The 12,084-nt window shown below is 36.4% G+C and overlaps 1 protein-coding gene across 2 annotated transcripts; it reads left to right on the forward strand.

Moving 5' to 3' along the window:
• Positions 1-1,270: 1,270 nt before the first annotated feature.
• On the forward strand, positions 1,271-6,808 carry LOC125479255. Of its 2 annotated transcripts, XR_007259895.1 has the most exons (8): positions 1,271-1,656; positions 2,341-4,281; positions 4,383-4,437; positions 4,907-5,055; positions 5,342-5,428; positions 5,716-5,844; positions 6,301-6,463; positions 6,662-6,808. XR_007259895.1 is itself a non-coding variant. In XM_048588411.1 (7 exons), the coding sequence occupies exons 1-7, from the start codon at positions 1,588-1,590 to the stop codon at positions 6,373-6,375; spliced, it is 2,505 nt and encodes an 834-aa protein (XP_048444368.1). In that variant the 5' UTR covers positions 1,271-1,587; the 3' UTR covers positions 6,376-6,620. The 2 variants fall into 2 exon arrangements, 1 of the variants encoding a protein (XP_048444368.1); XM_048588411.1 differs by lacking the exon at positions 6,662-6,808 and having other exon boundaries at positions 6,301-6,620.
• The last annotated feature ends 5,276 nt before the right edge of the window (positions 6,809-12,084 follow it).

Raw genomic sequence — 12,084 nt, forward strand, 5'->3', positions numbered from 1 at the left:
CAATTGGTCCTTTGTTTGGAAAAAAAGAAGAAGAAAAAGAGGAGAGAATAACGATTTGGAAATTTTATTTTCTTTTCAAAAATTTCAAGTGTGACCTTCAAAATAGGATTTCAATTCCCTTTTTTCTGTTTCTTTTTTTTTAGAGGGTTTCAAGAATAACATCCAAGTTAACTATCATGGGGTGATTCAGTAATTATAGATTAATTTTAGATCCGGATTCCATACGATACCTTCTTGGTTTGGTTCTTAGTGCGTGAGAAGGCTGAAATGCCTATGTAAATCTTCTCGGCCTCCAGAAAGATGACTATAGTATCAACTGGTCTTTTTTTTGGAAAAAAAGAAGAAGAAAAAGAGGAGAGAATAACGATTTGGAAATTTTATTTTCTTTTCAAAAATTTCAAGTGTGACCTTCAAAATAGGAAGGCCCCACAAGCCCTTTTGGGAAAGTGGACACCCAACAAAATTGAAAGCTACTGGATTTGTTTGATGTGCTTCCTTTCCGGTTCAAAAACTCCATCACAACTTTTTTTCTCCATTAGCTTTTGACAAGAAATTTGGTCACTTCGCCTTTATTCTTTCTTATGTACCAAAAGACATTACCTTTCTCACCAAAGTAGAATATTTAAAAAGTTTATAGTCACAAACGCCACAAAAGTGTATTTTGTGATGAATGTTTTTGCTTTATTGGGTCATAATTTGGATGGAGTTCAAGTGCGGTTAAGCACCCTCCCTCTTGTTACAGCGCGAGTTTGTTCTTGATACTCTCTTATGGTTGGTCCTAGGAGTTTTTCGTCTACTTCCCAAATAACGCAACAATGTATATCTACACTTAAAAATTTAGTGCACAAAGAAAACACATTCCTTTGCTAATTTGCATCACTTGTTTAATGGAGTAATGTTGGTGACATCAAATTGTACCGCCTCTATATTAAAAATAAAGTCCATCAATATAAGTAAATCTTTCAAACAGAAAAAAGGACACTTTATATTTCAAAAAGTACTATTCACACATTTATTTTTATATCTCATACATCCTTATTGAATTTTATCATGAATCATTTTCAATTCATTTGATATGACGATAAAAAATTGAAAAACATATGTGACAAGTAAATATAAATGTGTGAATACTAGTGCAGTTCATAGTTCCGGATGACCACTCTTGGGTCAACGGTCAACCAAGAGCATAGGAGTCCGAGGCAACGGTGAAACGGCTGAGTGGGTTGGCACGTGCTCTAATTGCCCCACCCAAGTAAACCCTTAAACCTCGCCACCCAAAAGTCATCTGAGACCACGACGCGGTGCCCCCACCGCCCGATTCGCCGCCGTCCACGTTTCACAAAACCTCTGTAAAATCCTTTCCTTGTATATTTTTTTTCTTTCCCTCTAAACCCCTCCAGCTGCCACGAAGGCCTTCCAACCCCCGCCCCCCCCCCCCCCCCCCCCAACCCCCCGGGGCGCCTATTTTCGTAATTTTCCTCTTTCTTCAAGCTTTTTCCATGCTCCCGTGAACAAGCACGCTCTAGAGTGAGAGAGAGAGAGAGAGAGAGGGAGGGAGGAAGGGAGGGAGGCTGGCTGACGGAGGCCATGGGTGCTCTCGCTCCGTTCTCTAAATGGATTCCGGCGGATGATATCCTGCTTAAGAAAGCTGTTGAGGTACAATTCGACTCTCAATTTCGGAAAATTTGATGTTCTTGCATCCTCGCAGTGTATTATTAATCTGGATTTTTCTGGTAATTTGCTTTTGGTTATACATATTATGTATGTTTCTTTTTTGGGTTTTCAAATTCTTGGGGTTTTAGTGTGTTTAAGCATGAATTCGAGTTGTGTTGGGAATGAGTCCCACATTGATGAGAGGAGGGATCTTGCATGGGCTTATAAGAGGTTGGGCTACTGCCCATATTGCCAATTGGTTTTATGGTGGAACCTCAACTTTCGATTTCGGGTTTATGTTCTCCGAATATGTTATGGATTTAGCTTTCCTCGTATTTAAGATTGAAATCGAGGAACATAATCAGTAAATTGGACAAATGCTAGATAAAATTGAAGGTGAATACAGTTGAAATTATGTTGTCCAGTGCTAGAACAATTGTCACTGCTGGTTTTCCTACTGAGATAGGCGGTATCTTAGTCGAATTAACAAGTATTCGCCTCTATTAACTGTGTTGCGTCGGAGGGGAACTGCCCGGGTTCCCCTTTCGGAAATAAATTAGGATTTGGTACTTTTCAGAATCCCGGTTTTAATTTTGTAATATATTTATCATACAAGGAAAGCTTATCAGGAAGTTAGTATTCTCAAAAGTTATATTCGGACTTGGTATTCTTTTGCTCTGTTTGCAGGATGGTGCTTCGTTGGAGTCGCTTGCTAAAGGTGCAGTGCATTTTTCTCGAAGATTTACTGTTCGTGAGCTGCAAGATCGGTGGTATTCTCTCCTGTATGATCCAGTAGTTTCTGAAGATGCTTCTGCTCGCATGATTGAGTTTGAGAGTTCCACCACAACTGTTCCATTTGACAGGTCGGGAAATTCAAAAGAAAAAAAATGCGAATCTGGAAAGAGAAAGGCTGAAAGTGTTCGTAGTAGTTACTATGCAATGCGTAAAAGGATTTGCAATGAGCCATTTAATTCCATGGGCCTTAATTTTCTGGTTGCACCCAGTAATAACAACTATCATGGAAATGGAGATGAACCTCTTTATGGAAATTGCATGAATGGAGATCCGACCTCAGCCCCTTTTGGCCTTGAGACGTCAGATGTGGATGCTATGCAAAATCTGATGAATGTCGGCATTGATGATACCTTTCATATGCTCCAGAACCCAGATGGGAATGATTTTCATATGGAACAAGGTAATATACATGAAGATATTATGACATGGAATGAATCTGAGGTGGATGAATTCAATCATCCAGAGGGATTGCCAGATTGCAGCCTGTTCAATGCTGATGACTTGGGAATGAAATTTACACTTGATCAAATTAATGGCAACGAGGGAAATATGTGCACAGAATTTGAAGGGAATAAGGCCTTTAATTCACCTGTTTCAGACAGTGGTGCATTGTTTAACAACTTGGAGTATTCATGTCCACTTCCAGCTATGCCAGTCGATGTTGATCTTAGAGAAAATAATATGTGCACCAGCGATGCTTTTGAACTTCATGAGAATATCGATGCTGACAGTGCAAGGACATCAGAGACTGAAGTTCATATTAGGATTGAGGTGGACGCTGAAATGCCATGTGGTGATTTCCAGAGTTCTGCAGCTCCTGTTAGTACTGAAGGTTATTTGGCAGAACTGTCCAATTCGCTTTTAAACTTTACGAACGAGGAGCTCATGCTTATGACTGCTGATGGAAAAGATGTGATTGATAAGTCTTACTATGATGGCTTGAGCTCCCTTTTGTTGAGGTCACCGAAAGATGGGGTTCATCAAGAACAGACGATCGTCAAATCTGAGCCAGAAACATCTGTAGCTCCAGTTATGGACTCCATGAATCCCCCTAGTACGTATCCTGGAGTGGTAGATGATAATAGAGGATCCCCAAATGCTGATGAAGATATGGTTTGCCATTCAGAGACTCCGATGCTATCATCTTCAACTGCTTCGAACTATCAAAATCCTGAATTGAAAGATGGAGTTATCTGCTGCCCATTAAACACCGAGGACCCAGAAATTCCATGCAACGATGATATTTTTCTACCAAATCGTCCATCAACTTCTGAAGTGGATAAGCCATTATCTTTGTCCACTAGAGGTTTCCCTGTTAATAAGAGAAATAATGACACAGGGTCATGCTTTATGCACAGAGAGCGAAAAAATCTTGGAGAACCACATAGTACCTCTCAGATTAAAGGATCACACTTCTTACAAGAAAAGGGTCTAAAACCTCCACTAGGTAATTTCGGGGTGAAATTTGAGCTGTCTAAGACTGACGCCAGTGAAGTGGCATCTAAGAATGCAGGTCATGTTAGTGAAGTTCTGGGTCAAATTTATTCAGCCAATCCAAGTACAAGTGTTCAACCTGGAATCCTGAAGGAAGACACTAGAGAAAAAAGTATATCGGCAAAGCTTCTCAATTATAACTCAACTGAGTTTCATGTGGAGAAACCAGATTCCGGTGTCATTAAACAGGAGCTTGATCCATCAGCTACAATTAGAGACAATAAATCATTACATACAGGAGGGATTGCTGAAGCACAATTAAACCCTGAGACATCAGATCAACTGGGGATTTTTGAGAGTGATGATGATGTACCATGTTATTCCGATATAGAGGCAATGGTAAGTGCTAAAATGCGAATCATCTTGTCGATGAACATTTGATTTGCTTATCAATTTCGTAGTTCATCTTTTTGTTTCATTGACTTTTGTTCCACCTGCAGGTACTTGATATGGATTTGGACCCATATGACCAGGAGTTGTACTCTAGCGAGGAAGGTAATACTTGGTCAAACTATTATACATCTAATGACCAGCTCATTACTTGTTTCCTTTATACAGACTTAATCCGTACTTTATCTTTTGCCTATCAAATCCTCTAAAATGGTATGCATTAACATAATCTTATTGGTACTTCCCTTCTGCATATCAAATCCTGTAATAAATGGTATGCATTAATGCAATGAGTTTTGTTAATGGAAAATAGTTTGTTTATTATGCGGCATTCATGCTTAACTGACAGATGATATGGTATCTATACTCAATGATGTCGGAATTATTCGTGATCTACAAGTTTGCAATGCATCACAATAGAAAATGTTTGCATTTGTTGATTATTTGAAACATATAGAACATTCCTAATCAAGGAACTAATATTTTCTGTAAAGCGATTGCATCATATTTGATGGAGGCTCACTGCATCAGTATGCCTAAAAAATTGTGATTTTATGCTGTTCTCTATATGCAGTCTCAAAATATCAGAATGAGGATGCTAAGAGGACAATCATACGGCTGGAGCAGTGTGCTTATTCATATTTGCAAAGAGCCACTGCTTCTCACGGAGCATTTGCCATTTTGTATGGACATCATTCTAAGCATTACATTCAGAAGCCTGAGGTATTTCGTTTGCTCTGTAAATTTTTACCCAACCCAATTGGGGTTGGCCATATGGACCCTTCTTTTCTCTTTTCCGCTATCTGGGGTTGGGAAGTTTTCACCCCATAGCTGCATTATGGGGCAAGAGTTCTGTGTAAAACTTAATCACTTTGCCATAGGGATCCATCTAGGTTTTGCTATGACATGCATATTTAATCGAAAATTGAAAACTGATGGTCGAATTAGTTTATGTCAGACATGTGTTGATTCTGTGAATGAATAATTGAATAGCAATCTATATCTGCAGGTTTTATTGGGTAGAGCAACAGACGACGCTGTTGTTGATATTGACTTGGGAAGCGAAGGGCGTGGTAATAAGATATCTCGAAAACAGGTAATAATATTATTGAGCACTTTAACTTACCATACCAGTGATGCAGTTACTTGCCTTTTCCTTTCCTTTCAAAAGTTTGTTCTACGTAATGTTCTCAGTGATGTGGAAAAAAGAAATCATTTGGACATTTACGATTTAGTTCATTAAATCACGATAACAATTACAGAACCGAACTTAGGTGTCTTCAGATTATGCGGTTTACATCTTCTTGCTAACCCCAGAAAAGGGCATGCATTTTGGTTTGTCTTCAAGTGAGCGCAAAAATTGATTTTTTCTGCATTTGTTAGGCAATGATAAATATGGACAAAGATGGATCCTTCCATCTGAAAAATCTTGGGAAGTGTTCAATCTCGGTAAATAGCAAGGAAGTAGCCCCCGGACAAAGTCTAAGCCTTAGTTCAAGTTGCTTGATCGAGGTATGTTCTTAGTTTGCTAAAATTTAGTTTTTCTTTGAATTTCTTAGCTGTTTTTTTTTTTTTTTTTTGGTGCAATGTGTCTCTGTGGCTGTGCCTAAGTCTTGATCGTCATACCTCGAAATTTGTTTCAAATAGATTGCGGTTTTCCTGCCGTAATAATCACATAAAAGAATGTTTAGGGTAGCTTGATCGCATCGTAGTTAGGGCTGGTTTGGTATTGCTGCACTTTGAAAAAAAAATTATTTCTGCTGTGCTATGAGAATAAACTCATCTCATTTTGACTGCTTCATGTTTTCAACTTTTTTTCATCCAAAACTGTGAAAATAAACTATTTTTAAGTGTTTACCAAACACCTTTTTGAACTCAACTTTTTTTGATACCCACTTTTTATAAAAGCATATCAGTACCAAACCAGTACTTAACTAAACGATTTCTTGCAAATGATGAATTTTGCAGATACGGGGAATGCCATTCATATTCGAGATGAACCAAACACGCGTGAAGCAGTATTTGGATAGCATCCCGCAGTAGCTGAAGGCAAAGAGCACCGATTGTGAATGATAACGGAGGTGCCACAAACGGTATTCAGAAGGTGCTAATTTTTCCTGCAGCTTCTGGGGTTCTCTAGTTAGGGAAGAGATCCCATCCGGATCTCTCCCACCAAGTCCTAGGGATCCGGAGATGTGGATCCTTGAAATTTGATCCAATGGCTACAATTATTATAACTTATATGGGATCCTTGTTTGTAGCCATTGAAACAAATTTCAAGGGTCTGGATCTCCGGATCCTTAGGATTTGGTGGGAGAGATCTGGATGGGATCTCTTCCCCTCTAGTTAAAGTCACTTCTCTTCTGTTGCATGTAACTAGTCTACTGTTGAAGAAAGGTGGTCTGTAATTTAACAATACATTTACTTTCTGCTTATTGTTTTTTAATGTTAACCTAATTGAGCATTCTCGTTGATATGAACGCACGCTTAGACGGAAAATTCAAATTTAAAATCTCAATTGTTATAGAATAGGAAAAAATGTGGGTTCTTTAAAAAGGGCACGACAAAGCTTTCGCCCTCAGTCTCCAAATAGGAAGCGTGATTCTACGAAAGTACACTGCTTGATAATTCTTGTAGCTGAATTTAAAAAAATACAAAAATAAATAAAAAATTGATGTAAAAAATAATTTTTTTAAGCTTGTTCCGCTGCCAGGAGTGGAATAACAAATCCAAAGTCGTGTTTTGCTACAGCAGATGGTTAACAAATGAGGGAGTAAAAATATATATAAAATAATAAAAAAGTTTAAGAAAAAGTTGGGGGAAAAAGACGAATGAGGGTTCATTTTGTAAGGATCTCGAAGATCATTTAATTACATCTGTTTATTGTATATCGTACAGTTAGAAATTATTTTAAATTTATATTTAAAATTAAATATAAATACTTTATAAAAACTGATCACACGATATACGATGAACGAATGTGATTAAAAAATCTTTAAAATTCTTAAAAAAAAAAAAAAATTTGAAGAAGATACTTATTTGAAAAAAACAGACTAGCCCTTGTCCCTTGGGACTTATATAGTTATGTTGGTCAATTGCCCCTTCGGACTTGGGCAAGGCAAAGAGAGTGGTGCCAGCTAAGCCCTAGCCTTAACTCAGTGGCATGGTAGTAGGGTGGGGGACCTCATCGTATAAGGTCATTTCCAACCGAAAATTGGCCAGATAGCTCGTTTTAGCATTCTGGTCCTTCAAGATATTAATATTTTAATAAACAGTATATGACCATATTTGCCTCCATCTCCAACCAAGGGCCATAGGGCTCGTTTTAGCTCTGTGACAAAAAAGAGTCTCCCACCGAGGGCTAAGGAGCCAAATATAATTTATTATTTAAATTTAAAAACTACAACAACTTAAATTTAAAAATGGTGAAAATGATGTAGGAATGACCTAGGTATTTATAGGAAAAAAAAAAGTGGATTTTTTTTTTTTAAATTTGGCCCAAAAAAAAAAAGAAAAAGAGAAAAAAAAGGACAATACTGTTGGATACAGCCGACAGAAAATGTATTAATAATGAAAAATCCAGCCCACAAGGCTGACTGGATTGGGCCAGTCGGTTGGTCCTTTTTTGTCTCGTGGGGTCCACGACCTCTATGGCCTAACCCTCCGTTAGAGACGATTTTCGAACTATTTTTTGCCATTTGACCTTTTGAACCCTTTAATTGAAGATGGTCTAAACAGTCCAGAAATCTCTCCAGTATATGTCCTCAGTCCGATTGAAAACCTTATATTATTGATTAGTCGATTAGAATAATATTTTCGTCTATTATAAATAATTATAAAATTATAACTAAATTATTTTGGTAAATAATTTATAAATTAATTTGGAAGCAAAGGGAGATAATCGGCCCTTTAAAGTTTTGGTTGACGTGACAAGTGTGTATATATCTGATGGATTTCTCTCAATCCATCATATCCCTATCTCAATCTCCCTCCTCACTCCTTTTCGGCTTTTCCCACGCCCACTCCTATGCCCATGCATGCCATGATATGAATATCATCACTTCATTTCTTCTTCCATGGTTTTATTCTCTCACAGCCGGATTGAGATCTACTTCAAAGTTCTGTGTTCGGAGTCTGTTAATGAAAGATCGAACCGTTCAATTCCAATTTTACAACCATCGTTAGCCTATTTCACTATCTCACTCTTTCTCTCTTGAACAATCTAGATCTTTCAATTCATAAGTTTCGAACACCAAAAATCCGGAGTGGATCTCATTCATTCACAGCCAGATCATTACATCTCTTAGGCTTTTATTCGAATAAAGTTAAGATTTCATCTTAAAATTTATTGACTATGACAAAAATAACACATTTTTGTAAGTGCATACAAAATTTCTTATTGTTCATATGTGGCACAACACTTCTTATTCTCACACAATTATCTACTAGTTTAAATTCCGTATCGAAAAAAAAAAAAAAAAAAGGTAAAAGAGAAAACAACTTGAAGACGATGATCATTGTGATTATGATATTAAAAACAGCAATCAGTTTACAAATTTAACATGTACTAAATACTATTGGTTTATAAGAAAAATATTCTCACACACAGAGCACCAGCGCATATACAGCTTATGAAGCAACATGCCAGTAAAAATATCTAAACTTCCTCTTATTATATTATATAATATATACACACACACACACTTTACATACGTACATATATAGGTATATTCCAGCCTGAGCACACATCCTGTTCTTCCAAATTCCCGTCCAAATGAAAGGTATTGGAATCAAACCCTAATACAAATATTCGCCCCTTCTATACTGTATACGATGATTTCAACAACACCTATCTATTGATCCTTCTTATGTCCCTGCAAGATTATTTGGGGCTTTTTAGTCAAAATGTTTCATGAGATTTGCGTAACTCCTCACTTTGATCTCTGATATTTGAAATCAATATAAGTGGTTCCTGAGATTGTCCACCATCAATCATTTTGGTTCTTGGGTAAAAAATTATGTTAAATAAGAATCAAAATGATAAAACTACCCTCATTAATAAACAATAGGCCAAAATGATTTGACAAAAAATGATGGTATTTTTATCATTTTACCCTTATTTTATAGAGATTTTTCACGAAATGACCAAAATGATTGCTTGTGGACAAACTCAGGAACCAATTCTATCGATTTCAAATCTTATGGACCAAAGTGAGGAGTTATGCAAATCTCAGGGACCACTTTGGCTAAAAAACCATTATTTAGTTTTGGTGTAATTTTTTCTAATATGAGTTATTTATAATTAACAGCATTTAAATTACCGAAAATTTGACTTCAAACCCTGAAATTCAAGTTTCTCTATATATACAGTGTTTTTTTTTTGTTTTTTTTTTTTTTTTGCTTAAATAAAACTATGAGCAAATTTATTAATTTTGTTTGACTCTACCCATTTTGCAGTTTCTGAATACTTAAAATACTGAGTTCAAATCTTCTACCCCCTAAAAAGAATTGTGGCGTCTATGAGGCTAATTTCGTGGCATACGTCCACTCATAAACTCTCACTTTAACATTGTTACTGTCACAAAATAAAAAATAAAACTCTAACAAGAGTTTAAAAAACAAACAACAAAGTGAACACAAAACCCAACCGCCCTCGCCCACCCAATACCGACCACCACCATCGCACCTCATCACCATCAGCATCCGTCTCTTCCTCCTCATCCTCTTCCTGCTCTCTTTCTCTCTCTCTCTCTCTCTCCCTATCCTTCTCCCTTGTGGTTATTTCTCATATATGTCCACACTGCAAGTTTTCCGATTCTCACCTCCTGGAACTTTCTAGGTCAACTATGAATTTGATATTTGTCACGTCATTACTTAGCGATTAGGTTTACAGATGACTAACTGATGTATAAGGTTGTGATGAAATCATAGTCATTGTTTGAAATTGAAAAAAGTTAAAATACATTATGTGAATTTGAAATTAAACAAAAACTTGAGAGTGCAAACTATAATTTACTCAATAATATAAGTTCTAGCCTTCTAGGGCCTATATCAAAACAACCAGTTAAATTATCACATATATCAGAAGAAAAAAATATTATCATATAAAATGGTGACTAGTGAAGATTCTGAGAATCTGTGAATCGTGTCCGTTCATCGTACACCGTGCGGTCAAAAATCATTTTAAATTTTTTTATTTAAAATTAAACACAAACAGTACCTAACAAAAACTGATCGCACGATGTACGATGAATGGATACGATTCACGAATTCCTATGATCATCACCAATAGAATCCGAAGAGGATCTGTTGGGTTAAATTATCACATATATCAGAAACAAAAATATTAAAATATTATCATATAAAATGGTGACTAGTGAGCCTGTAAAATGGTTTTATGTGTCTTCAAGGGGAAAAGATCCTCTCAAGATCTCTCCCACCAAAGCCACCAAGTCCACTTATCCGGACCCTTGAAATTTGATTCAACGGTTAAAATTATTATAACTTTTAAGGGGTCATCTATTTGTAACCGTTTAATCAAATTTCAAAAGTCCGGATGAGTGAATTTGATGACTTTGGTGGGAGAAATTTGGAGAGGATATCTTTTCGTCTTCAAGTGCTAGTTGACCAGAAACATAAAAAGCGGAAGAGGATCCTCTCCTAAACTCAGGATGAGGATCCTCCTGACCACGAAATTTGGGCCGTTCAATTTTAATCCAACGACTCTAAACAGGGGGTCCCCTAAAAAGTTATAATAATGCAACCGTTGGATTAAAATTGAACGGCCCGGATTTTGTGGTCAGGAGGATCCCCATCCTATGCTCAGGAGAGGATCCTCTTGCATAAAAAGCTAGCACAAACATTAATAAACCCTAATTAGGTTTAATGCGTGCCAATGACATTACAAAGCATGCATTTTGTGGCACCACTTATTTGACAAGGGCTGCAAATTTAATTATATTATCTTTTAACTAATCGAAAAGTCTAAACTTTCAAAGACATCTTAACTAGGCGGACATGAAAATTTTATATAATTAAAGGAGCATTAATGCGCCATCATCACTTTGGAATCCATATAATGGAATATCCTCCAATCATATTCGTTTATTAAACGTCGTGCGGTTAGTTTTCGTCAGGTACTGTTTATATTTAATTTTAAATAAAAAATTTATAATGATTTGTGATTGCATGATGCACGATGAACATATGTGATTGGCGGATCCTCATTCCATATAATGGATAAAGATTATCTTCTCCATAAATACTAAGAGCCTATTAAAAATAACTCTCTATAGATTCTATGTCGCCTCATATTTTTTACACAATCATATATAATGTTGGCACAAAATTAAGATTAAACTGTAAACTGACAGAAAGTCCATAACGAATCCCACTATTAAGAGAGTTCTCTTAGCATTTCTCTACTTTCTAATCCAGTTTTTCGACTTTCATATCAGAGGGTTAATAACTGCAAGAATCTCCAAAAGAAAAGTAAAAATACCCTCAAAATATACACAAATATCAGAGGGTTAATAACTGCAAGAATCTCCAAAAGAAGAGTAAAAATACCCTCAAAATATATACACTTCTCTCTAATCCATTTTGTTTCATCTAAACACAACCTCAAAATATACATGCTGCTTAGAGCATCTCCGAAAGAAAGTAAAAAAGTATAAATCAACAATAATAATAAAAAAGACAATACTTATGTTTTTCAATCGAAATGTCAATTCCTATATGGTGTGATGTAAA

This window comes from the organism of the source record quoted next, unplaced genomic scaffold, assembly GCF_019419815.1.
Source record: "Pyrus x bretschneideri cultivar Hongxiangsu unplaced genomic scaffold, Pyrus_bretschneideri_v1 Contig28, whole genome shotgun sequence".
Taxonomy (NCBI): Eukaryota; Viridiplantae; Streptophyta; class Magnoliopsida; order Rosales; family Rosaceae; genus Pyrus; species Pyrus x bretschneideri.

Bases quoted from the DNA above. Each gene is read 5' to 3' on its own strand.
- LOC125479255 (XM_048588411.1), top strand. From the start codon at position 1,588: ATGGGTGCTCTCGCTCCGTTCTCTAAATGGATTCCGGCGGATGATATC. The intron at 4,282-4,382 runs GTAAGTGCTAAA...TTCCACCTGCAG, and splicing joins ATTCCGATATAGAGGCAATG to GTACTTGATATGGATTTGGA. The intron at 4,438-4,906 runs GTAATACTTGGT...CTCTATATGCAG, and splicing joins GTTGTACTCTAGCGAGGAAG to TCTCAAAATATCAGAATGAG.